The 27,669-nt window shown below is 49.3% G+C and overlaps 2 protein-coding genes across 3 annotated transcripts in view; both read right to left on the reverse strand.

The window, feature by feature from the left end:
• LOC135234749 (mannosyl-oligosaccharide 1,2-alpha-mannosidase IA) overlaps window positions 1–5,823 on the reverse strand; it is a 218,319-nt gene extending 212,496 nt beyond the window's left edge. Inside the window, exon 1 of the mRNA XM_064299681.1 lies at window positions 3,669–5,823. Coding sequence (XP_064155751.1) covers window positions 3,669–4,253 — 585 coding nt within the window. The 5' untranslated portion in view covers window positions 4,254–5,823. The remainder of the gene's footprint in view (window positions 1–3,668) is intronic.
• Window positions 5,824–20,248: 14,425 nt separating this feature from the next.
• The window catches only part of slc9a1a (solute carrier family 9 member A1a), a 65,155-nt gene continuing 57,734 nt past the window's right edge, over window positions 20,249–27,669 (reverse strand). Inside the window, exons 12-13 of one of the 2 annotated variants that reach the window (XR_010323836.1) lie at window positions 24,189–27,401; window positions 20,249–23,932 (exon numbers count right to left, since the gene is read on the reverse strand). Coding sequence is in view for 1 of the 2 variants with exons in the window: in XM_064297009.1 (XP_064153079.1) it covers window positions 27,100–27,401 (302 nt within the window). In the remaining variant the exon portion in view is untranslated. Of the gene's footprint in view, window positions 27,402–27,669 lie in introns of both variants that reach the window. The other variant, XM_064297009.1, reaches the window with a different exon arrangement.

A 27,669-nucleotide genomic window follows, 5' to 3' on the forward strand; every position in this document is an offset into this window, starting at 1 on the left:
TCCGCCCCCCCCCCCCCCCCCCCCCCTCCGACGTCACAGCCAGGAGCGGGACGGAACACAGACGACAGACGGGCGGACGGACAGAAGGACGGGCTCAGACGCTAGCAGCGCCAGGGGGGAGCAGAAGCGAGACAAAGGCGGTTAGCGGGCGGGCGTTCCCACGCACCCTTACGCACGCGGACGCGGGAAGCGGCGGTTTTGAGAGAGTTTCTCTCGTCGTTTGTTTCGTGCGGAGAGCCCTGACATTAAGAGCAGGAGGGGGGAAAAAAGGCCGGGCCGAGGCATACAGAGAAACCACGCTTTCAGTTCTGCGCAGACTGAGAAATAACAATAATAATAATAATAATAATAAAAAACCTCGGGAACTTTTCACCCCTCAAAGACGTCAAGCCCACACAGTCTCCAGGCAGAACGAAGCAAAACAAAAAAAAACAAACAAATAAATTAATTAATTTAAAAAGTGAAAAATCCACCGCGGGGGGCCGTCACACGATAACACCGATGAACGGCGAATGCTGGAGAGCAGCATGTGATGAGCTCAGAGCTCAGAGCTGATTGGCTGTCAGGAGGGAGACTCAGAGGGCTCACCACACTGGGCTCCAGTGGCCTTCAGAAACCCCGCATGTTTCTTTTTTTTGGTTTTTTCTTTCCCCCTTTCTGAAGTAGCGGACGTAGACAAGACCGAACAGAACAGACAGCGCCCCGCGGTCCTGTCAGGAGCAACGTCTCGACACCTCCCTCAAGCAACATCACACAGCTTCTGTCCCAGCCAGCTCCCCCAACCGCCCCCCACCCCCCGCCCTCCCTTTCCCCTTAAACACGAGACCGGCGTCCGCCGTCGGCGCGGCGACGCCAAATTTTGCAGGAGGGCGCGGACAGAGAGGCCCGCGCTGGCCGTTGGAATATTTCGCGGCGATTCTGACAGTGCGCCGCGCTCTTGGACAGGGAGCAGCTCAAACACACCCCCCCCCCCCCAACCGCTGACCAGGCCTGCTCACCAGAGCGGCGAGCGGAGGGCGGGGCGAGCGGGCGAGAGAGGGAGCGGGCGACGAGAGAGGGAGCGGGCGAGCGAGCGGGCGAGAGAGGGAGCGGGCGGGCGAGCGGGCGAGAGAGGGAGCGGGCGGGCGGAGAGGGAGCGGGCGAGAGAGGGAGCGGGCGGGCGAGCGAGAGAGGGAGCGGGCGAGCGAGCGGGCGAGAGAGGGAGCGGGCGGCGGGTGAGCGGGCGAGAGAGGGAGCGGGCGGGCGAGAGAGGGAGCGGGCGGGCGGGTGAGCGGGCGAGAGAGCTGGGGCCTTAATTAGCACACCATTCACATGCAGCCAGATGCTCCCGTTCTCATTTCACCACTTAGCACCAGCTCCTCAGCCGCAGCAACTCACACACACACACACACACACACACACGCCACGCTTTTATTTTTCTCGTGTTCGCCTCGTCTCCATTCAGTCACCGCACAGGACATGAACAGTAATTTCAGCCCATGAATTGGAGAAAGAAGAAATGCCATAATATTCCATGAGGAATTTTATTTATCTATTAATTTTTTTTTTTTCCCCAATCATGTGAATTTCAGTTGTTTGGCTGAAAGTGAATTTGACCCCAGCCCTGGAGCGCTCTCTCTGTCTGCCAGCAGCTGAAGACAGCAGGCTAATGTACCTGAGGCTAATGCTTCCGGGCCACAGGCACACCTGAATCCAGGTGACATTGTTCAGGCTTGCCTGGTGGAGGGGTGTAGGGTTACAAATCAACAGTGATAAGCTGCCAACCCCCCACCCCACCCCGCCCCACCCCACCCAGGCAACCCCGCCCCCCTCTTCCCTTATTTGCATCACCTGGCAAAAGTTATTTTGGGAATCTCGGCATAACTAAGCCATTTAAAAGGCTCTAGGCACTATAGGCCTACATATGGCAAAGGAAAAAAAGCACTGTCAGATGTTGCAAACAAACACTACGGAATAATAAATCGTGCTTTTCACATTCTAATTCAAAATAATACCTGCATAACATATGAGTCATAACAAGGAGACTCCAGAGCGTTATCTTTTTTATGACAATGATTTATAGACTTGTCACTATTCAGCTTTTTTTTAAAAATGAGTTAAGGCCTGGGCTTTCCCACATGTAGACTCTTGGGATGACCAAGCCAACTCTGCAAAAGTCTCTTCAGACTGAACCTGGACTAACTATCACTAATCTGCAGGGCGATCCCAATCTAGGATCGCTCTTAACACTAGAATCCTTCTGATTTTTTTTCAGCTGACGTGTCTTTAAACCGGACACTGTACACCGTTACCTAACAGGGCAAAGTGAACTCAAAACATCCGATCCGTTTCAGCAGCTGAATCCAATACGACAGGTCGTCAATAAGACGGCAAGCAGTGCATATTGTTACATCTTAGTTTACACGTTACTTTAGGCAGTGCGGCTTTAATATAAAGGTGTGCGTGCGTGTGTGTGTGTGTGGAGAGAGACTGTTCCTCGAAGCAATACAAATCTACGGTTTGTCAAACGCGAACTTTGCATGCTCGTCGCTGCGCACTTGTTCTGTACCACGGGGTTGCCATGGCAAACTATGAAAGCCTACAGTACAACCGTACATTTTTGCTGAAAGTGGTCCGACCGGGAGGTTGCACTCCCGTGGGTATTAATTCAAGAGGCGCATTATATCTTAACGGTTCAGAGCTCCGCGATGACAAGGGACACGAGAATCAAGATAAGTTTAGGGGGCGATGAGTTTCACTAATTCGTCAGGATCCTCATCGCTAGTATGAGACGGAAACCTCCCCTATAAAGAGCCAGCCCGACCGCGGATAACTGAGACAGACTATATTTCACACTCTCTCACACACACACACACACTCTCTCTCAAAGCGTTCCAGGTTGTGGGGTGACCCGCCGTACCACAGTATTACGATGTTTTTTTTATAATCCTCTACAGCTGTAAATCACACAAAACGATATTACAGCACCAGCCATTAAAATCCTGAAATAAACGTTGGGATTGACAGCCTTTACTTCAAACTTGTAGTAGCTAATCAACTGTCCGGGAAATGTACACTCATTTTTTTTTTAAATAAAAGCATGAGTAGGCTATTACGTTTAAACGTCGAGTGATAGGCATTGCAGGCTGCTAACTACACGAGCTTGCATTTGTCTGACACCGCTGTGGTGTGCTGCTCTCCCACCATAAAATTAGTCGTCGACTTGAGCACAGAAGAAAATCTGAAAACGATTTTTCTTTTGTTACAGCAGGCTGTTGTCGGGTCGGGCTATTAGGGAAGAACGATAGCGTGCTAGCCTATCTAGCCTTTATGCCTCACGTTGCTTATTATCGCAAGGAGGTTTTAGCCTACGTCACACACAAAAATATAAAAAACACAATTCAGGGATCCTAACTGCAGGTGGAAAATCAGCCCACGGCTAATCGCTCGGTAATGTGTAGGACTATTTGGCCGGCGTGCATTAGAGGCCGGAGGTTAGGCTGCAGCATGTAGTGCGTGCTTAAATTATCTTGCACTAAAAGGTCTCCGCTGTCCAGCACGCCGCGTAATTGAGACATCACAGAGCAATCTGTTTGACAGCTCGGCACATCACTGCGACAGCCGCTGTGCTCAAAGACCAATCTCGGGGACGATGCAAATCATTGTGTTGAACGGCGCGGTGCCCCTACCTCTTTGACTTTATCCCGGCGCTGCAGAGTCGGTGGGTCGCTCGGCTTGCCTTGTTCCGTTCCCAGCGGCGGTTTCAGCAGACATTTTTTAAACTTCTCGTAATCAAAGGCAGGACTGTGCTCGACGCGCCCGGAGGAAGCCGTCTGCTTTTCGGGTGCGGTGGCGGCGTCGCGAGCCCTGCCCGCTTCGTTTATCCCTCGCGCCTGATTCAGTACCTCCGGCACTCTACTTTCGGCGGTTTTCTCCGCAGTTCTCGCCTCGTAGGCGTCGGAGGGCTTGCGGCTCAAGCTTTTGAGTTTTGTACTCGTTTCCCCCTTTCCCGGGGTTATACCCCGAAGGTGCTCCGGGTCCCTGATCGTTTTTTTCGTGTGGTCCCTCACCCCATTCTCCGAACCCACGGTTACCGGCGGGTTGTCCGTTTTTGACAAGAAAATCCGTTTCAAGCGAACAGAGTCGGGCAAAAAGAACAGGGCCCCAAAGCAGAGAGTTACCAAACCAGATAAGAAGAGTAAGAACACGAATTTCTGAGACAGGCGAAGACCCATTCCAGATGCTGACACGCCGGGCAACTTTCTAAAAAACATTTTCACTTGATCTCAAAATTACCGTACTGACAAATTACAGCAAAGGGTGTGTAGCCTACTTTTAGCTCCCGCTGTTGTGTTCTTATTCCCGGTTTGCTTGTTGCTTGTATGAAAAGTTAATTTGCCTAAACCTTGAAATAGCCTACTCCCTCCTCCCTCAAGACACTTGATGAGAAAAGGAAAAAGGGACGGCACTATGTATTCTGCAATCAACTGAAACTGTAGGCTTAGGCTAAAGTTGACAACCTACAATAGGTAAATGTGACATGGTTAATGATAATACTTGCCATGCAGATGCAACGTATTGCCCCGCCTGAGTGATCTAATGAAATTATGTGTAGTACACAATTGCATTGCCTTTTCAAAACAGTGCATTTAAAACACCAAGACTGTTTTACAACAACAGTAAAAAATGTATATATATATTGACAATGTCAGCTCTACGGTGTTACACTCACGTAGGCTACACTAAACCGGCTGCTCTGTAGGTTAGATAGCCCTACTACTCATTCCACGCTGTGACCAAGCAGCACCCCGAAACGCAGTCTAGCCAATGTGATATTCGAGGTTGCAAGTATTAATAAAAAACAATTTCACGCAGAGTAATCGACATCAGCGACGCGTATATCATTAGTTTTGTTTACAGCGCAGACTGACGCGGGGTACACCGATAACACGCAAAAAAAAATGGCACGCGTCTATCGCCGAAACTGCATAAAGTTTATTCCCGCTACTCGCTACTGTTAGGTGCAAATTCTGTCATTTAAAATGATTCCACGGACGGCTAAAACAAACATCGGGCATCCTCTCTCTGCCGCTGCGTTCAATCCGGTTCCTGGTGGCATGTAATGACGGAACAATGCCGCAATTCTATCAGCAAATTCAAATCAAGAACACCATCTGGGTCTGTATCCTAGAGGATATGTTTTCCGGCAAGAGAATTTGTATTAAATGCACGCAGATATCCAAGTAGTCGCAGAACTATCGTCTTCGCTTTCTTCCTCTTTTTTTGCAGGCAATGTTATAGCACACACCGCGAACTCCACGATGCGTAGTCAGAAGCGACCGTGCCCCATACAAGAGACCAAGTTGTTAGGGTTCAAAAAAACATCCAGAGAATGCACGGATTCGGTCATCGGCAGGAATGCGATCCTATCAAAATACACGGCGTCTTCTTCTGCCGTCTGCCCTCACGAGCGCGTTCTCGCTCCCTGCTCGCTAGCTCGTCCTCTCTCGCCTATCGCAGGGGGGGAGAGGAAAACACAATATTGGGTTGAAACGAACAATGTTGTTTAAAAAAAAACCCCCCAGAGGAGGCAGGACCGTCGGTTGATGGATTATCACAACAGCTTATCAAAACATAGTTTAGCCATAGATGAACTCGCAGGGAGAAAATGAAAGGAATACGGAGGTCCGCCTCTTGCGTTGAAATGCTGCCTTCTGGGCGGTCGGTCGGTCTAGTCCAAACGTGTTTGATGATCACCCGGAACGAGGAGCGAGCAGCGTTTTTCAGTTACAGCTAACGCAGAGCCAGATAATCCGAGTAAGTAGGTAACGATACGTCCATCGTGTGGCCTGATTCGGCACATCGTTTTACTGCCAGAGAATTCAACCCTTTCGTGCACGCTTCGTTTTTATTATCAAGAGCTGCAGAGGGAGCGACCCTGCTGCGTTAAAAAAAAATTGAACGTTTGCCCGAGTGTTTTTTTTAAAACACACCAGCCAGTATTGTTTTGAAAAATATACGAAGAGGTGGTTAGGTCTTCTTGCGCTGTCATCGCCTTTACAACAAACGCGCGGAGCGTTATAACAGGCAATGTATTCCCGTATCCGACCAACTGAGAGGCTGAATGTGAGCAACATGTCAATATTCGAGTCAGCTTTTTATAAATGTTATTTTAATGAAAATGACGATAAAGAAAAACAAGCCGGTCATTGCGCGAAATCATACGTAGGCTATATATTTTTTGTCACTTCACTTATTATTAGAGTAGCCTACAAATACAATATAATGGAGTAGGCTATTCGCTCGTCAGATTGATTTTCACGTGTTTAATTAGGCTATGGCTCGAAATGTTTAGCATATGATCAACGAGTCTCCTCTTTGCCCAAATGGCCTTGTTGAACGAACATGCAATAGAGCCCGGCTCGTTTAAGGGGATAGTTACCTTTATGAGTTCTTAAATATTGTTTCAGTTTTACTGTATGTTTTCGATTATCCATATTTGTATTGACTAAAAACAAGACAGTTGTAAGGGACCTGATCCATCAGTGCAATAGGATATTTGGTAAACAAGCTGGAGATTGCTGAACAGCTCAAGGTTCTAACTGCAGAGTAGAATTCTGAAGACCATTAGGGAATCACTGAGCCAATCAGAGACAGGAGGAATAACTGTGTTACCTATGACCTTTGACCTGGGGTATGTTGTGAACTGGGGTACCAGTACAACCTCTGGACTGGGAAGTGGGGGAACGCGTACGACTTTCGGATCTTATCAAGTGAATCGCTTGATAATCACGGTATTCTTTTGATTTGTTGAAAAAAGATGGATGATAAGGAAGATGAGTTGAGAGAGAGAGAGAAGGGAGGGGGGGTAGGGAGGGAGAGAAAGACGCAATTAAGAATTACCCTGTGCTATACACAACACAGGACAGTGCTTGGCTGGAGATGAGTATTGGCAAACACATCTGTCTTTGTTTACAACCGAAAACACAGCAGTTCATTAAAGCGCACAGGAATGGATCCAGTCTGGACCGCGAGATCCTGCGAGGTAGAATTCTCAGATTCTCCATGGTCCTCTTCCCTCTGTGGGTGTGGGGGTTTTTTGTACGTCATTGGGTTCCGAGGAAAGATTGGATTTTTTTTTTTTTTTTTAGGACCACAGTCTCCCACCAAAAAATAAATAAATAAAAAAAGGATGCATGTGATGCTGGTAAAATGGCTGTGGTCGGACTCCATGGAAACGGCTCTGCTCTTTCATCCCCGCAGAGGAGCGGAGGTACTAAGGCCTGAGAAACGCGGGGTCCACTTTATTTCAGTTGTGGAACACGAAATTGAGATACGGTTCGCTGAAAATTATATACGTCTCGACCGCTGACCATTAATGGGCATCCCACACCCCCCACCCCCCCCACCCCCCACCCCCCACCTCATGCATTTAGTGGAAACAGAATTGAATCCCGACCCTTGTCCACTGAGAGAGATAGAGATAGAGGCGAGAGGGAGAAAAAGAGATAGAGGAGAGAGAGTGAGAGGGGGGAGAGACGGACAGAGAGGAAAAGAGAGACGGAGAAACGGAGACAGACAGAAAGACAGAGATAAAAAGAGAGACAGAGAGAGAGAAGGGGACACAGAAAGAGACAGAGAGAGTGACAGAGGGAAAGGGGGACAGAGAGAGAGAGAGTGACAGAGGGAAAGGGGGACAGAGAGAGAGAGTGACAGAGGGAAAGGAGGACAGAGAGAGAGAGAGAGTGACAGAGGGAAAGGGGGACAGAGAGAGAGAGAGTGACAGAGGAAGGGGGACAGAGAGAGAGAGTGACAGAGGGAAAGGGGGACAGAGAGAGAGAGAGTGACAGAGGGAAAGGGGGACAGAGAGAGAGAGAGTGACAGAGGGAAAGGGGGACAGAGAGAGAGAGAGTGACAGAGGGAAAGGGGGACAGAGAGAGAGAAGGACAGAGAGAAAGGGGGACAGAGAGAGAGAGAAGGACACAGTCGCATCAGGGTTCAGCAGAGGGTGAGTCTGAACTTGTCGTGACAGGGGTCGTCGGGGAAACGGGAGGCGGTTTCCGCGGCGAGCGTGACGAACGACGTTGGCGCACGCGGGGGTGCAAATTTGTCCCGCCTGTAATCTGGGCACCGCGCTCTCCTCGCGGCCGATTGGTCACGATGTGATTTCAAGCCCGGGTGATTGGCTAATGCAGCAGCCCGCGGTGGGCCGGACCGTTTGAAGGCCACCGGTTCCAGCAGATGAGCTTCTGGAAGCTTCACCCACCCCCTGACCCCCCCCCCCCCCCACCCCCCCCCCCCACAACTCAGCGCAATTCTTAATTCTCTCCTCTGATGGCTGAGAGGGGAGGTTGCTGAAGGGTGCCCCCCCCCTCCCCCTCACTCCCCCCACTTTGCACCACAGAACTATTAAGAGTCAAACAGGAAGTGCCTGTAGAGTGTCAAGAAACAGGAAGCCATGCTCTGTGCAGAGGAATCGTACGGAGATCACTTTGTGTGTGTGTGTGGTGTGTGAGTGAGTGTGAGTGTGTGTGTGTGGTTTAAGTGAGTGTGTGTGTGTGTGTGTGTACACGTGTGGTGCGTGGTGAGTATGTGCATGGTGAGTGTGTGTGTGTGTGTGTGTACATGGGTGTGGTGCGTGGTGAGTATGTGCATGGTGCGTGTGTGTGTGGTGTGAGAGTGTGCGTGGTTTGACAGTGTGTGTGAAGTGGGGGGAGCAACTGTGAGCAGATATGGGTCATTTTCCCTCCCACACACACACACGTACCGTAGAGTCACACCATCCACTACAGCCTGTGGCAAAGACATGTTTGTACTGCCATGACGTTGATCAGGGGGTACTGTGGGTGTCCTGTTTTCAGGTTGGGGTGGGGGGGTGTTAGTTCGTGGAAGTCACTCCCGAAAGCAGCTGGAGACAAAGACCTTGGTTGTGCGGGATGACGGACGATCGGGACGATCCTGTCACTCGAACCTCTGACATCATCCGCAGGGGGAGCGGACGGCGCGAAGGATGCACCGCGCTCCAGCACACTGGCGCCCCCTGGTGGACACGTTCTCACCAGCAAACAGGCCGTCGAAGAGAGGGAGAAGGGACAAGCCAACGTCGATCTGCAGATGAGCGAACGCTGAATCGTTAGGACTCTGCAGAACAATGACCGGCGTTTCACACACTGGCACTCCTGAATGGGGACAATAGCAAAGAAAAGAGAAGAAAAAAAAAAACAACCCCAGAATAGTGTCAGTGTCAGTTACGGTTATGTACAGCAGAGTGAACGGTAAGAATGTAGACGTGCTGGCCTGGGTTCAGTCAACGTTCATCCCTTAGCTCTGAGTAAGTAAACACAAACACAAGGCTTTTTCTTCTTCTTCTTCCTCTCAGCGAGGTACTACTTTCAGAGATGGCTGAACTCGCCAAACTACGTTTCACAAAATAAATAAAAGCAAGTGTATTTATTGTTAGTCAAAGGTAATGAAAAATGTCGGTTGAATCCCACAGACAGGGTTTATGAACAGCAAACAGTGAGTGAGGGAGGCGGGAGTGGGGGCAGGGCTGTGAGACTGGTGGGAATGGTGGGGGATCAACAGGGATCAGGGATTTGGTCCCTCCTTACCCCCCCCCCCTCGCCCCCCCTCCCCCCTCGGGGCAGATACGAGGGGTGACAGGTGGCCCGGGACCGCCGAAGCGGCTCCAGGTGAGAGTGCGTGCGGAGATAAAGAGCCGCTATGGGGCGCCATGGAAACAGGCCCCCTCAGCAAAAAAGGCGAATGAAAGGACAGTGAAATAATCGGAGCCTTCCGGAAGGATTCCAGCGACCGCGGGGCCTGAGTCAATTTCAGCACGGGCGCAGGAGAGCCGTCCAAGGGGTAAACGGAAAAAGAAATTGAAAGTGACAAAATACAAAAGAGCCTGTTGGTGTGTGTCAGTATTTCAGGCCAGAAGTAAAGAAACAAACAATAATGCTCTCCGCTCAGTCAATAAATCCACTCTCTTTTTTTTTTCTTCAGGCTTTTTTCTTTTGATGATCGTCAGTTTTTTCCATCGTTATTGTCGACAGAGCTTTTGAGGAGAAACTGAGTAAGCAGAGTGATTGCAGGCAGTGAGGAGAAGAACAGGAGTGGTGAAGAGAGAGAGAGAGAGACAGAGAGTGAGTGAGAGACAGAGAGAGAGAGAGAGAGAGACAGAGAGAGAGAGTGAGTGAGAGAGAGAGAGACAGAGAGAGACAGAGAGAGAGAGAGAGAGTGAGTGAGAGAGAGAGACAGAGAGAGAGAGAGAGAGACAGAGACAGAGAGGGAGAGCCAGGCCAGCCGTGGAGGCCGAAGCTCTGATCGCTCGCGTTCCTCCTGATTGAACTCCCCGGTGCGAGAGACTGTCAGAGCGGAGATAGCAGAGCGGAGCGGGAACGAGCAGAAACATCTGACAAAACAAACCTCCCCGCTCCCGCTTTCATTCTCCTTCTCTGATTTAGGAAAAGAAGAAAAAGGCACGGGGTAAATCCAGTCCTCAGGACCGGTCATATTTCAGGCTGGAGTCCTGCCTTCACCCCGATATCGCCTCTGCGCGTCCAGCGGGGCTCGGAGCGGGTTCAAAGTTCAGCTCCGAAAAACCGCTAGACGTTTTTGTGCTGAAGCCCAGGTGTCTCCTGGGGGGGCGGGGGGGGGGGGGGGGGGGAACGCGTTCACGCGAGGAGAACCTGAGGAACCCTGGGAGGCCTCTGTCTGCGCGGAAATATCTCCACGGTTACAGATGATTGACATGCCTGAGAAATGGACTCCAGCCCCCCCCCCCCCTTTTTTCTGGAGAAAAAAGTTCCAACCTCTTTTCTTTCTCTGCAGCTGGGCCAGTATTACTCAGGATATTGACTGCGAGAGAGTGATGGGTATTTCTGTCAGGCTGATGGCCTGGAGTTTGATGGAGGAAAGCTGCTTGGGGTCTATTTGATATCGCTGCATTGAAGTTCAACATCTGTGGGTGACTTTAATAACTTCAGAAGCACAGAGCCCGAGTGAGGGTGGGGAGGTGGGAGTGAGAGTAGGAGTGAAGGTGGGGGTGGGGGGTTGATTTGGGGCATGAGGGTGGGGCTGGGGGTGAGGGAGGGAGTGGGGGCGTGAGGGTGGGGGCGCGGGAGGGCTCAGAACTTGTGGCGATCATTTCCGCCACAACGCCCGGCTGATGCTGCTCCATCCTGGCGCGGGACTCTGCTCTCAGTAGAACCCAGCCTTTATCTCACAGTCCCCGCTCGGTTTAAATAATTGGCGCTCCCAATTTGGACGGTGCCGGGAGCGGCGCCGATAAGTCAGGGTAATTCACCAGGCTCTGCCTGCCATTAGTCCCGGCTTGTTTTGCTCGGGTGTTCGCTGATGCACTCACTCTTCCTCCTCTCTTCCCCCTCCCACCCCCTCCCCCCCCCAAACTCGCCCCTTAAAATCGATTCGCGAGATTGATCAACCGCCGTCCGCAGAGTGCAACCTTTCCCTCCAATCAGCCGCCCTAATTTTCACCCAGAGCAGAAACTCGGTGTGGCCGTTCAACTTCTGTTTCCACAACCACCCACCCTCCCCCGTCCGTCCGGCGCCTAGACTTACGCATCGTGAGCTTAAAAGTCCAGACCGAGCTTAAGGATCAGTGTCCGTGTTCGTAAAGCGTGCGCGCCAGCCTCGCCGAGACAAAGTCCGAGCTGAACCGGAGAAAATCACTCCGCTGCAGCTAGCACGGGCGGCTTGAGACGGAGGGAGAGAGAGGAAGAGAGGCAGAGAGAGAGAGAGAGAGAGAGATGAGAGATAGGAGAGAAGAGAGAAGAGAATAGAGGAAATGAGAGGAGAGTGAGGGAAGAGAGAAGAGATGAGATAGAGGGACAGAGGGAGAAAGAGAGAGATACAGGGAGAAGGAAAAAGGGGAAAGAGATGCAGAAAGCGGTACATTTGCCACACAACAGTGGCCCCTGGAAAGATCTGAGAGGATTGGACGACGGGGCCCGTGGTCGTCGAGCATTTTGGGGGTCACGCCTGTTGACTGTGGGTGTTGAGCACCAGTGTCCCGCCCCTGAGGGGGAGAACGAGAGGCGGAGGATGTGTTGGTACCTCTTAAAAATGCCACCCTGCTGTCATTTCACCCCGACCACACAGATCTGCATAATCACCCTGTGTCTGGGGAAATCACGCCTTTATAACAGAAAAGGTCAATAAATAAAAAAATTCAGCAGAGCAAGGAAAATAAAATAAGCAAAATAAACGCGCAAAAAAAAAAACCTTTCAGGGCAGCCAACAGGGTCAGCAGCCAGCATCAAAGATGTTACTCTCTTTTTTTTTTCCTCGTCTCCAAACCTCGCAGCCAATTTCCAGTCTCATTCCATTTTATTTTAAAAACGCAAAAATAAGACAATTTCCCGTTTTCAAAATAGTCTGAGATTGGGCAAAATAGCCCACCACTGTGCACAGTGAATCTGCTGCTGTGATACAGAGAGATCGCCAAACATCCGCGTGAAGACAGAGAAAACATTTCTATGTGTGTGTGTACGACGCGTTTATGATTCATCATAAAAGGTCCATTCTTACACACTTCATGCATTACCTATGACAGGTGCAACTCGACAGTGGCACTTTTATCACTGTAAATTTGCACAGTGGTGTTTGCTTACCATGTTGGAATGCCCTTTTGTGAGTTGCCTTGGCTGTCTGCTAAATGCCTAAATTGTTTTCGGTATATAATTTTCAAATCATTTATTCTTACCTGAGCGTGAAAGCCATTGTGGCAGAATGTGTACATTGCATTTCATAAGAAACAGAAACGCCACCAGGGCCAGAATGCTGGGAATTCCCAATCAAACGCTCCACAGCTGCTCGTGATTACCACATAAAGACTTACCCAGCATATTTCAAAACGGGTTGCCAAAGTAAATGTAGCCTTCATCCCTGAAAAAACTGTCAGCGTCGCCGTGAAATTAACATGAACTTCCCCCAAAGGCGTGTTTGAAAACACGGAAGATGTCACAGCGCCCCGGGGAGGCTCTGAATTACACTCACACATTCTTTATAGCCTACAAAAACAGAGGTCAAAGGTCACGCTATGCAACGCACGCTGTCAGCGTCCAAAAGCGACGCGCAGCTGAACTCATTCCCCCCGCGTTTCACAAGTCGCTTCTGACCGTTCTCTCTCTCCACGCATGCTCGACTCCATGCATCACCGCCGTGTTCCGGCTGCCAGGGAGACCTTGTGAAATGTCACCGGCGTCGTCACGGGACAGCGTTCCAGGCCCTGTCGCTTCGGATTTATTTAACCTCCAAAAGCTGCACAACACCTGGACCGCGTCTCGTCCACGCTAAAAATAGGAACTAATCCGCGCGGAGTTTAAGCGCAGCTTAGAAGGCAGGTTTCTGTTTTCTCCTTTTAACGGATTTTCAGCCGTGACTGACGGTGTTCTCTTAATGGTATTAAAACGGGATGACTGCGGTCGATGACGCCTGTTTTATTTGTCTGCAGTCACGAGCGCTTGAAAATGAAATCCTGGTTATTTTGCGGCGCAGCAGCATTAGGCTAAATATTTAAGAAGGCGAATTAGAGGCCCACTCTGTTCGTTTGTGCACATTGGCAACACGTATAAAATTTCTAAATGTTTAATTTCCCCCCTCCTTTTGTTTTGACTCACGCGAAGCCATTTTAACTGTACCGTGGGAATTGGCAATGCGAAATGAGGTGAAGCGCGGGCCGTCCTCCGATCATGATTCCTTTTAAAATAAAAGCGCCAGCATTTCTTCCTACACACAGTACGGGCCGCCTGTTTCTTCTTTTGTTCTTCGTCCTGCAAAGGAAAGGGCCTCTTTGTGCCCTTCTTATTACGATAAATCAAGCTGCCTAAATTGAATCTTGCAGCGGACTCTTTGGACATAATTCACCATAACCACTATTTATGCAATGCGTCAAGATTAATCATTTCAATGCGCCCTGCGTGTTACAAAAAAAAAGTGGAGGATAGTAAAATGTAAAAGCCAGACGCTGTGACAAATCGAAACGGGACCGTTTTGATGTGTGCCATATATCTTTCGCGTGATTACGCATTAGAGTAATTGGAGATGTGCGCGTTTGCACGAGACTACTTGTTTACTGGTGAAATATATATATAAATAAATAAATAACACTGGCTGCATGCGTTTTGAACTTAAACTCGAGACAGGTAGGGGGACGTGTCAAAGGCAAGACGGCCAGATGAATCTACATAAGGAGATCCACGTGAGGTTTCCTGGAGTCCTCGCGGAGGGAAAAAAAAAAACACGTTAAAATGAATCCAGATAAATTTGTTTATACCGCCCTAATCCTGGCAAGGCAGGGCGGAATCTGGCACGGCTGAGAGACACTTTATGTAGTCTCCTTATCGTCTCCCCCTCAGACTGTTCGTTGGAGTCATTTTAATAAGGTCTCTAACCCTTTCTTGGACCGTCATCAATCTTCATACGCGCACTGAGTGGGTCTGAACTGCTACCCAAGCCTGTGTGCCTAGCGTACTTAACAGGCTTCAACAGGTGGTCAGCCAAACGCTCTAAGCTATCAATGAAGTGTACAGACCTCTTTACTGCAACTAAAGCAAATGCAGGTGTATGTGTGTGTGTTTTAGCCATGTGTCTTCATTAGTCTGAACTCTGGGTGAGAGCTTATGTATATTTGTGTGAAATGGACAGTAACGCCTGATTTGATCTGATGAACGTAGTACACACAGACAGTTGAACATGGTGATGTAACCGCAGCATGTTGTGAAATGATGACATCACTATGGCCTGTGCCATGATATAGGCCCTCGTTATCATTTTACACTTTAACAATTTTGCAGAAGTTTTCAGCCACTGTGACTTACAAGTGCATTTAACCATTTTAAGAGGGCGAGATCACAAATATGTGATTAGAATATTCGTAACTGAACATTCTAATGCTGATGTCACAATCGCTACTGGTAACTGAAAGCAACTGAGTTCTAGAACACTGGCTTAGAATTTTTGGGGGAAAAAAATCATTCCAAAAAAACCTGCTCATGTAAGGGTTAAAGGGTAAGCATACATCACTAGGGTATGAGTTAAGGCAGTTACAATTAAATGAGTGGCACCTTAAAAAATGCAATAATTAAATGAAAAAGTTTATGAATACAAAACATGATTTTTTCTGAACTGTTCGACTGACCGAGGTCAGCGTTTTTCCTCTAGGCGAACATTACACCTAATGGAACAAAAAGAAAGAAAAAAAAAACACTACATCCAGTACCTTTCATTCTCTGCCTTGCTTTTTATTGCCCTCCTTTTTCCAGCATTCCCTCAGTATTGGCACTCGTTGCTGCGTCCAAAAGGCAGACAGCGAGCATGCGATCCACCACCAGGGGGTGCTGCCGCGCACTGAGACGCTGTCCTCGGGGCTGACTGAGTCCCTCCTTTCCCTGGTTGACACAGGCTCCCGTTGTGCACCGTCCTGTGGGTCTGCCGTTTACGGTCAGCGCTGTAACAGTCCGGGATCGAGACCAGACCGCGGGGCACTGGAGCAGTGCCTGGACAGGTTAAGCCACTCAGCAACTCCAGCTCTTGTTCAGATCCTGAGTTCTCAAGCGCTACGTTTCCCTGTGCGATCAAAACCACAGGATTTCACTCCTACAAAAGCAAGACAGAAAAAAAAAAATTTATATGATGAACATATTGTGCACATCGATATTGATTTCTGAGGTCAATCTTGTCAAGAGGTTGTTTTCTCTGAGTAAAATGTTGGAAGGAAGAAAGCTGCTTACTAGTGCAAGATAAACATTTATGCTAAGAGCAAATCACTCATGTCAATATCTAGACTTTTGGAAGAAGGGAAAACAGAAACACGTTTTTGGAGACATGTTTCTGTTTTTTTTCTTTTTCTTCTTCTCTCTCATTTTACTGGTTTAGGCATAAAGAGCCCTGAAGCTGTGATTGGCCCAGGGGCTACAGACCACACACAGAGACACTGAAACTGCAGAAGCAACTTTTAAAAAAGCGATATATCGGGCGCCCCCATAAAGCAGGTTAAAAGCCATCATGAACACACCACTGGGCCTGAAGAGACCCTGTGCGATGTCCCGGGGGTGTAGGAGCTGAACCGCCTCTCTCTCCTGCAGAGCGGGACGTCCACAAGCGCCAGACTCCACTGCTGTCGTTCGCCGTGTCGTCAAGTAAGGGTTATACAACAGGGGTCGAAGGTCATCACCCCTTCAGGAGAGTGATGTCATCAAGGAAAGGCCTCGGGGGCAGAATTGGCTCCGCCTTCCCTGTCGGAGGTTGCGGGGCCGAATCCCTCTGAAGCAGTGACCTCACTCTCCCTCGCTCGTTTTGTCATTCTGCCGACCTGACGACCGGTCGATCGGGTCACGTTTCTGACACGTTGCCTCCGGCTGGCCGCGCTCTGTAGATCAGGTGACTGACAGATGCCTGCTGGGAGGTTTTCTCACAGCCCAGGGCCTCTATTAAGAAAGCCATTAGCTTTCAGCTCACAATAGCCAGGGTCAGGTTATGGACAAGGGAAACCTAATCCTATGTCACCACTCCTATCTCAAAGACCCGGGCGTTGGTCTTTAAAGAACTGACGTCAGTTGCAAAGGTCCGCCATTTTAACCGGTCCGTGTCAGAGGTGTTGTTCATTCAGGAAGTTAGCCAATCACTAGGCACTGCAGCTCAAATGGCCTGACCAATCACAAAAACTAGTGATGAAACAGTGAGGTACAGTATTATCTGCTCCTTAATGGGTGGAGCTATAGCAAGCTGTCAATCATTGACTTTGTTTAAACCAATCAGAAGCTTCCCAGAAAGTAAAACCCAGTGATTGGACAACTGTTTGCCTACCCATTTTTTGGTTCCACAAAGACTCATTTCTCCCATTGTCCCTGACAACCACTGTGGAAAGTGCTCATCCGCAAGGCCGAAAAAAATTTGAAGGGTCAGGTTTGTTGAACAAACTGTACTATATGCAGTATATTACATTATTTATAATGGCCTGATTCCGAAGCACTCCCCCACCCGCCCACACAGACACACACACCCACACACAAACCCTTTTCAAATTATACCACATCACCCGCAATTTGAGTAATGCCATCCAGTTTTTCTCTCCTCTACCGAACCCGGCACTTTACTGTGTCCCCTGTGATCATTTTTAAAGCCACACAGTGCCATCTGCTGGTGAGATAATGACAGGCGCAGCAACAACCAGCCAGCTCTTTAAATAGGCTAATTAGGGAGAATTCTGTGTGTGTGTGTGTGTGTGTGTGTGTACTTCCAAAAAAAGATAGCCGTAGGGCTGCATGAGGACAGGTGCAACAGGTGTGTTTCTCTTCCACCAGAGCTTACCTGTTGTGTGTGGGAGAGGAGGGGGGATGGGGGGGGGGGTTACCAAAAATATTTTCAAAACTTTTTTCCAATATGCTGCATTTACATTTCAAAGGCTTCAAAGCTCATTTCAGAACTGCATTTAAAAACAAACAGCGTATTTTTTCAGATGCAGCTTCTGAACAGCACTAATTGCAATCTCTTCTCGCTCTGAAAACCTGTTCAGAGAGGTACACAAGGGCTAGTCTGATGCACCCACACACACACTCTTAAGATTAAATACAGGGCCGCAATGTTTCTCTGAAGAAATATGTGAGCGCTCACTGCTTATGAAGATGTAACGTGACTGAAACTGTTCACGTTGTGAATGTTGCATGTGAGTGGTGGGGGGTTGGCGAAGAGAGAAAGAGGAAGAGAGAGAGAGGGAGAGAGGGGCATGAATACTACATTTCCACTCGGGTGTTAAAGGCTCTTAAATCCAGGGAGCGGAGAGGGACCGGACCCCGCGGGCCGTCCCATCCATCATTAACGCCCTCCTGACCGAGCAGACGCTGAAGAGAAAGATGAAACAGAAATAAACAGAGGATGGACTCGGCAGCTCGTCCTGAGCACTGCGGGGAGGTGGGGAGGGGTGGGGGGCTACGGGGGGAGTATACCCAGTAAGTGAGTGAGTAATCACAGCATCTGAGAAACGCCACAGCACTTAAACTGGAACTGAAGGGGACTGCGCATGTGCCGTCTGTGGCCCTGAACTTTGGAACACTCTTCCTTTGGAAATTAGCCCATCTGACTCAGCGGTCATTTAAAAAAAATGGTCTGAAGATCCATTATCCAGCTGTAATCCGTGTGTCTCGTGGCCTTCCATCGTGAAGCGTTTTGTAACCCTGGTTTCGGAAAGGCGCTATGAATAAGATCACTTGATCTCTCCACAGACCGAGCCAAAGAACCATGGCCAGGACGAGGGGGAAGAAGAGAGAAGAGAGGGAAGAGAAGAGAGAGAGAGAGAGAGAAGAGAGAGAGAGAGGAGAGAGAGAGAGAGAGAGAGAGAGAGAGAGAGAGATGCCATGAAGGAGCTCGACAGCGACAGCCACCATAGAGACTCCTCCGCCCCGCCCCCCTGCGCGAGCCGTGTTCAGTCCGGAACATTCCGCTTATTTCCCGCCAAAGGCTCTACAGCGTGCGACAGGCTCTTCCGAGACGCAGTGAGGCGTAAATCCGCATAACCACATCACGGCAGCCGCAACGGCGCTCCCTCTGCATGATTCCCATTCAGCATTTGAGGTTTCTTACCATTATACGGTATGAATTTCACATACCTTGCCTGCTCAGTTTATCTTTCCACGTAGTGTAAGGCAGGGCCGCCCAACCCTGTTCCTGGAGATCTACAGTCCTGTTGGCTCACACGCCAACCCTAACAAAGCTCACCTCACTGAACAGCTAGAGCAGGGCCGCCCAACCCTGTTTCTGGAGATATTCCGGTGCAGAAGCGCAGGGGGTCTTCAGCTCAATCCTGGAAGCGCAGGCTGGTTTTTCCATTCCATCCATAATTGCAAACCCCTTATTGTAGCAGACATTCTATGTCAGAAAAAGAACAGGAGAGGCAGGAAGAAGAGTCAGGCCTCCACGTCCAGTATGGCAAACGATTCTTTTAGAACGATGCTTTTGTTCATTTAACTGAACTGCCCGGTGAAATGAGTAAGGTCCTGATTGTCAAGTTGTGTACATAAGTCCCATCGAGACTAAACCATTTGTCAAAACATTAATACAAAAAAATAAAGAAAACCTACACTGGAAAAAAATCTCGAAAGAACTGAAACACTTAAGCAAGAACCTGATCTGATCAGAAAACTTGGCTGCAAAATTTTTTTTTTTAAAAACTGATATATTTGGGGGTGTCCCAGGACTGAGTTTGAGAACCTCTGCAGCAGAGTACCCTGCCCTACAAGGGAGGGGTCTGGGGGGGGGTTACTTCATATACAAGTGCATCCAAATGATGTTCCCTGTGGTTGGGGGTGGGGGGGTGCTGGGGCCATGGGGTTAGCGTCAGTTCATTGGCTGATGGACTTGAACCTTGGACTTGAAGAATTTGACCTTGTGACCCCTCCCATAATGGAATCAGTGCATTTATTGTCCTGCCCCCCGTTTGTCCCCTTTTGTAAAAAAAAAAAAAAAGAGGTGAAAGGTCACAGCCACTTGGCGGGAGGCGGTATTTTTCTGGAAGGCCGAGCAGTTTTGACAGCATCAGATCGGTCACCGGCAGACAGGCCTACACGTCCCCTGGGGGCCCTGGGAGGGATGAATTCATTAAAGCTGAAGTAAATCAGGCTCACAAAGCACCAGCTACCTCCCCCCCCCAACCCACACCACCACCACCGCCCCCCCATGGCTAAGAGCTCAGCGTCTCATCACAGCTTCGGCCAGATAACGATCGACTTCCACCTGCTTCCAGGAATATTGTCCAAAAAAGACACAAATTTAGAAGAATGAATTACAATCGCTCAAGCATTCAGGGCCACAATGTCCTGAGAAACAATGGCTCCAATTTTTAATTTTATTTTAATTTTTCCAACCAAACAAGCGAAAAGCAAATTCAGTAAGTCACTATTAACTTTTCTTTCCCTTTTTGCCAAAGTCAATGGAATGTTTTTTTAATTTATTTATGCAACACCGCCCCCTACTGTTCAAAATGAGAACAGGAATCTAGTACCCCCCCCCCCACACACACACACACACACACACATTCTGTATAGTTATGTGAACAATTTGAACATCTTCAATGTGCTTAAAAAGAGACAGTGGTGGCTAGTTAGCTAGAATTATCTCAGAAAAATCCAGTCTATTAGTCTTTTCCTGCAGACACTGTGGCCCTCCAGGACTGGAGTTAAACCTGCAGACACTGCGGCCCCCCAGTTTCACACCCTAAAGAAGATAAAAAGAATCCACAATCCACACAGACTGATTTTTATAAATTAAAACTTTAATTTGGTATATTTCCTTTTGACCATTACAGTACAACAGTTTTTCAAAACACGAGAATGGAATGCTAAAGGCTATAGCTAAGTCAACACGATGGTGCACTTGCTAGTCGTAGTGGTTTATTTCCATGACACACAGACCAATCCAATTCATAAGATGTTAAGATTTAATATATATCATCTTGAAATGTATACATACATATTTATTCATATTCATAGTATACAAAATAAAATCTTTTTTTAATTATTGCAAAGTCTACTTTTGCACATTGCCAGAGAACAGTGGATTAACGAGGGCATTGATTGAGGAGAAAAGAAAAGTAAAGCACAGTTTTTTTCGGCAGTTGGATAAAGGAGGTGGGGGGGTGGGGGTGGGGTGTCCCAGTCTAATTCCAGACACAGCAGGGTGGGGTGAGAAGCTGGGGGGATCTCTCTCCCCTCCATGGTGCTGAGAATCTCAACTCGGCCAATCAGAGCACAGGAAGGGTGTGGCATATTCCTCAGCCCCAGAAGGGACAGAGCGAAGAGCACTATCCCATTAGTCAAGATGCACTGCTGCACTTCTCTCACCTGTCTGTCTGTCTGTCTGTCTGTTTGGGGGCAGACTTGGGTTGCCAGATTTGCATGTAACGCAGCGAAGCCGATATTTACACACACATTTATAATTTTTTTCCCGTTTACCAATATACAGCCAAAAAGCTAATTATTGCTTAATCTTTAACAGTAGTGTTTTAGAGAGTTAAAGGTCATTTTAAAAATATATTTAAAGTGCCAGGTTTGTTCACATAATGGGGCACTGACAGGACAGAGACAGAGAGAGAAAGATGGAGAGACAGAGGGAGAGAGAGAGATGAAGAGACAGAGGGAAAGAGGCAGATGGAGAGACAGAGAGTGAGTGAGAGAGAGAGAGAGAGAGAAAACACACTATTTTTAGGGTGGTGGGGCAGTAGCATATTAAACTGCATCAGCAGGTCTGTTGTAGTTCTTCTCCATTAAGCATGAGGCCATCTTTAAAGATGACCCAGTCTCCGTAGCAACAGTGACGGACAGTGGCTGTGACGCTAAGCTATGAGGACATCTTCACCCTCACTTATAACTGCAGTGTCAGTACCCAGCACAGCTGCTGGACAGGCATCAGGAAAGAAATGAGCCAAATGTTTATAATAAAAAAATCTTGAAAAAAAAATTGAACCAGACATGCCCCGGGTGAAATAAAGACCTTTCACCTTCATTCATGTTTATTTACCTGTTCTGACAGGCTGTCCAAATGCCGAGTCTCTTTGGAAATGCGAACTATTTCATTTTCGAAAAAGTACATTTTTTTATGTTTAAATAAGTTCAAGGTTTCAAAGATCAGAGTAAGGTCTATTTTTTTTCCTCATCTCCAAAGTACCTTCCACATGCATGCTACAGTTTATTTAAATATTTGAACCTTAGTCTGCTCCCACTCCTTTCAGTAGGCTGTGTAAAAAAAAATTTTTTAAAAAAGTAAAGGCATCTGAACATACAGTAAACTCCACAACTGCAGGTGTAAATAAAGTAAATAAAGCTCGCTGGATGGTCCCGAGTCCGGTAGGGCCCGGAGAGGTAATGAGAACCCATAAAGCACGTGGAGTAGGCAGAACCGGCGACCCAACAATGGCCCGGTTCCGCCGTGAAGAGGTGAAGGCCCAGTGTTCTCACGAGACACAACAGAAAATGAGAAACGGCTCCCCCTGGAGGCCAGCGTGATTAAAACATAATTCACCACTTTCCTAAACTGCGGGAACTCTGCCGTCAAACACACACACAGTTAAAAAAAGAAAAATAAAATAAACAGGAAGGGAAAAAAAAAATGCCTTAAATAGTTTACATGGATGCAGAATAAGCGGAAATGCATACTCAATGTTGCGACATGTGCATGTAAACCGTTTTTTGTTTTGTTTTTTTTGCTTAACATCCTGTACAGTCTTCTACCCGTACCCGTTCTACAGTGAGCTAATACCTAACGCGAGTAAACACAGCACTAACGCCGCGGGGTCCTGAACACCGCGCTCAACACCGAGCGAGCACGGCCTCAGTGCCGGACTGGGCGTTAGGAGTGCAGAAACATGAGAACCGCACAGAGTATATAAGGCATAAAGAAAAGACACAACCAAGGGTTCGATATCCAAAAGAAAACAAAATCAAAAACAACGAAAAAAACAAAACAAAAAAAAAACTCAGGGAAAGTATTTGGTTGGATATGCTGAGCGATATGTTTCTGACCTTGCGAGAGCCATCGTCTGTCTCTACAGCCTCCCCCCCGCCCCCCCCCCCCCCCCCCCCAAGAGTTCATTATGAAATACTTCCCACTTTCCACACCAGGACATAAATTGAGGCGGGAGCGTTTGATTACGTAACCGTGACGAACACAGAGAGACAGATAAAGTATTTACCATCTCTCAGACACCCGGGACACACGCGGTGTTCCGGGAAAGGCAAACAAATCAAAGGCCTGATATTTAAAAAAAAATAACAAATCAAAAAAGTGGCTTCGAAGAGATTCGCCTCCACGTCGAAGGGACACAAAAGGTGCCTGGCGACCGTTGCCAGGGCCGTGTTTCTAAGGCTACCTGCGCCTGCAGTTTGAGGCTTTTTTTTTTTTTGCTCCTTTTTTTCGTCCTCCTGCTGAAACCCGTCAGCTGTGCCCATGTCACGGGCACGCAGGTGCAAAACCAAAACCGCCCCCCAAAAAAAGAAGGCGGCGTGGTGCGGTGACGAATGAGCTCGCTCGGGACAAAGGGAGCACGCGACGCAGGGACGGACGGAGAGGGCGGGTCGTGAGCCCGTGCAGACGCTTGCATAATGGCCCTTTAAACTGGTATCGCCTTTCGCCGTCTCCCTGGCAACGCCCGCTATACAAGTGTCTGGCCACGCAGCACTCACATCCTGGTGCGTAATGTGATATGTACCTCTGATGGGTGTGGGCGTTGGGGGGGGGGGGGCTAAATTAATTTCGGCCTTCATCCCCCTTCCCCCCCCCTCTCCTACCTACCCATGGGAGGGCAGGTTGTCCTGCTAAAAGAGGGACTCGGTTCATGAGTGAGGGGAGAGGCGGCGATGGCGAAACCCTGCCCCCCCTGCCCAAGCGGCGTCACCAGTGGCAACCGGAGAGGCGGGGGGGGGGGGGGGGGGGGAAGGGAAAGGAGGACGGCCCACTGCCCCTCCCCCGGGGCCTGAAACGCCATCGCTCTCTCAGCGGCGAGAGGCGAAGGACGAGGCTCACTCTGACGTCTTTACACCTCAAGTCCTGAGCTCCTGGGGTGACCCTCGTCCGCGGAGAGCCGTGGGGCCTACTGCAAGTTCTGCTGCCTCCACCCCAGAGGGGCGTACTGCAGGTTCTGTTGCCTCCACCCCAGAGGGGCGTACTGCAGGTTCTGTTGCCTCCACCCCAGAGGGGCGTACTGCAGGTTCTGTTGCCTCCACCCCAGAGGGGCGTACTGCAGGTTCTGTTGCCTCCACCCCAGAGGGGCCTACTGCAGGTTCTGCTGCCTCCACCAACTCCTGAGGGGCCTACTGCAGGTTCTGCTGCCTTCACCCCTGAGGGGTTTACTGCAGGTTCTGCTGTCTCCATCCACCCCTGAGGGGCCTACTGCAGGTTCTGCTGCCTCCACCAACTCCTGAGGGGCCTACTGCAGGTTCTGCTGCCTCCACCCCAGAGGGGCCTACTGCAGGTTCTGCTGCCTCCACCAACTCCTGAGGGACCTACTGCAGGTTCTACTGCCTCCACCCCAGAGGGCCCTACTGCAGATTCTACTGCCTCCACCCCAGAGGGGCCTACTGCAGGTTCTGCTGCCTCCACCCCAGAGGGGCCTACTGCAGGTTCTACTGTCTCCACCCCAGAGGGGCCTACTGCAGGTTCACCTGCCTCCAACCCTGAGGGGCCTACTGCAGGTTCACCTGCCTCCACCCCTGAGGGGACTACTGTTATGTTGCCTACACCAACTCGGTGGAGGCAGCAGGTCAGAGTTCTCAACTCGTCTGGTTTTTCACAAGAGAGACACACGCCTCCCGCCCCTTCTTCACATAAACTCCCCGCTACCCATTTAGGACTTCATCCCAAAGCCAGCTTAAGAGACACGGAAGGGCGCACACCGAATTTCAGGTAACCATGGTGACTGGGAGATGCGCTCCGTAGAGCCTGCACTCTAATTTTCAGAGACTGGATGCCAAGAGTCTTTCTACAGGACTCAAATGAGCCTCTGGCTTTGGAAACCAGCAAAATAATAATAATAATAATAATAATTTTGGGTCATTTTTGGGTGATATGACAACAATATAAGATACCAACAATCCTAATATGTACATTTGTTTCGGTTCTTTTTTTGTATTTGCTGAACAGATTTGGTTTGTCCACATAACAGAGATCTCTCCCCTGCAGCAATACCTGTGACTTCCCAGTTTTACATGACAGGTGCCTGACTGCGGCATGAAGACGACTGGCCTGATACTGCACACAAGCAGACACATAAAAGGCATTACAGTCTCTGTCCTTCAACCAAAAGGTGAAACACCACCTTTATGTGCAAACAAAGAAAAGTTTTGTTTTTGCTTGTCATTCTTGGGGTGTAAATAAGCACCTGGAACACACCCAGTAACTACGTGTTAATGCCCCCCCCCCATTGGGCTGAAGCAGAGAAAACCGCAACCCAGCGCCCCCTGTTGACAGAAACACGTCATGCCGTTAAAGGGAATCGTATTCGCACGGCCTGTATGTACATATCTACACAAGCAACTGTATACTGCATAGTAAATATTGCATGGCTGCCCCAGCTGTGGTATCGCGTCCATCGTGTTCCACCTTCGACTGGCCTTTGTAACGAAGCACAAAAAAATAAGAAATAAAAAACACAGTAAACTCCCGAATATCTGAGACCTAGCGGATCAACCCGACGGCCTCATTCAAATGCCAGAGTCAAATTCCAGTGGAGACTGACAGCCTGTTGCAAGGCCAACTTTTACACGAGTCTGTTTATGTGACCGTGTGCCCGTACTTGCACTTTAAGGACCACCTCGCCTCCCCTTGCTGCATGCGATTGATTGTCTGTTCACAGCATGTAAAAATGCATATCGTTTTTTTAAATATGTACGTTTTTTTTGCATCACCGTTGAGGCCCCATTGAGACCCCATTGAAGCCCCAGTTGGGCCCCACAGAGGTCCCATGCAGGAGTTTACTGTAATGTCATCTGATGTGAAAAATGTACAGTCAGCCGACGTCTTCCCCTTACTGGCTATAAAAAAAACGAAAAATAAACGGAGCAAAATCAGGCCGTCTGCAGAATAGTCGCTGACGTCACTGAAGATTAAAGGTTGAAAATGGCCGGCCTCAGCGGTACGAGACCAGGGGGGAATATAAACGCACGAAGAACCAGGAGCAAACGCAGTCCGCTGCTCATCTTTGAGGAGGAAAAACATAAAGCTAATGTTTTAAAATGGGCCCTAATAACTGAAAAACTGACAAGGGGGATTGATGTTGACCATCCCCCCATCCCCATCCCCGTCCCCACCCCTGCCCAAACAAATCATAAGGCTTGCGCTCCAATGAAACGACTACAGCGCCCCCTGGTGAGGGGGAGGAGTGAAGGTGCAACGTTCCAACGGGAGGCCGCCACTGCCTGCTAGCAGGACCATCAAACCCACAGAGCGGGCAGCGGTGCGAACGTCTCGATGGCGGACGGTCAGGATCAACTGCGTTACGGTTTTTGGTATATTCACAAAGCAGAAAAGAGAAGAAGAAACTTTTGGATTAAGAAGAAGAGGCTTTTGGGTCGATCCTCCTGCCTTGTTCGCGTTTCCTAGGAGGGGCGGGGAGTGAGTTTAAAAACGGTCGTGCTGAGGTCTGAACACACAGACCGCATGCTGAGCGAGGGGCGGAGTCTAACTATGCTTCCTGTTTCCTCTGTCAAGAAGCACCAGAGCTGTGGAGTGATTAAAGAGGGTATGAGAGAGGGAGAGGGGGGCGGGGCCAGAGCTGCCAAATTCAGCCCGCTGAGCCCCCCAACCGCACCTCTGCAATGTACTGCTAGCATGTGTGTGTGTGTGTGTGTGTGTGTGAGAGAGAGAAAATGTGTGTGTAAGTGTGTGTGTGACTGAGAGAGACAGAGAGAAAGAGAGGGAGAGAGAGAGATTGCTGTAAAACTCTTGCAGGGCGAACAAAACAGGAGGATTGCCCATTTGCACTTGAAAGAAAAAGAGCACCTTGTGAAAAAAAGAACGTTGTACCACCCTCCCCTCCCACCTCCACCGGCAAGGAAAAACCGTAGAAAAACACTAAAATGATTCTGAACAAACACAAAATGATTGCCAAAAATAAACAACAAAATGTCAGGCACAAAAAAAATCCAAACAAATAAAGACAAAGGCTTTGGAAGAGAAACACAAACTAAACCCGGAACATCGTCGTCGACTAAGAGTCCAGTCCTTTGGCAACGCATAGTTCTGTTCACTCACCACTTCTACCATCTTCCCCGCTCTGTCTGCCAAATCCCAAATCCGCACGTGAAAGGCGTGGACAGATTCATGAAGCTTAAAAACAAACGCACAAAAAAAGAACGCACAAAAGGAACAAAATGTCAACGATAAATAAATGGCTTATTTCGCTTCCTGTTTTTTTTTGTTTGTTATTGTTTTGGTTCCTTCGTTGCTTCGTCCTTTCACAAAGTTTGGCTTGTTGCAATTTTTACTTTTCGACCCAAAGGGGGACTAACTGCGTATGAAAAAGGGGGCGGTCCTTTTCCCCATTCCTCCCCCCCACCCCATCGCCCCTGACTCCGCCCCCCCCTCCCCCTCCCCCTCGTGGGCGGGGCTTGTTTAAGGTAAGAAGGGCTCGTCCTCGTCCTCCTCGTCAGCGCTGGGTCCCGGGTCGCTAAGGCAACGCATCAGCCGCTGGTCCTTCCCGCCGTTCTGGTCCTCGTCCTTCTTCGGGCCCGAGGATGAGGAGGGAACCTTCATCACCAGGCCCCGGTCCTCTGGCGGGTCCTTCCGCCCCGCCTTCTTGGCCAGCTCGTCCTCCAGCTTGAGCGAGTCGGGGGACTGGGGCGAGGCCAGGTCCACCTGGATGGTGGGGACGTCTTCAGAGGCCTTCAGAGGCTTACTGCTGTACGACTGGGGGTCTGAGGTCACACACACACACACACACACGTTTACGCACGCACGCACGCACGTATACACACGCACGCACGCACACACACACGTACACACACACACACACGCGCGCGCACGCACGCACGTACACACACACACACGTGCGTATACAGACACACACACACGCACGCACGTACACACACACACACACGCACACACACACACACATGCACACGCACACACACACACGTTTACACACGCACACACACGCACATGTAAAGAACGTATACACACAAG

The sequence above is a fragment of the Anguilla rostrata genome, chromosome 1 (genome assembly GCF_018555375.3).
Source record: "Anguilla rostrata isolate EN2019 chromosome 1, ASM1855537v3, whole genome shotgun sequence".
Lineage (NCBI taxonomy): Eukaryota > Metazoa > Chordata > Actinopteri > Anguilliformes > Anguillidae > Anguilla > Anguilla rostrata.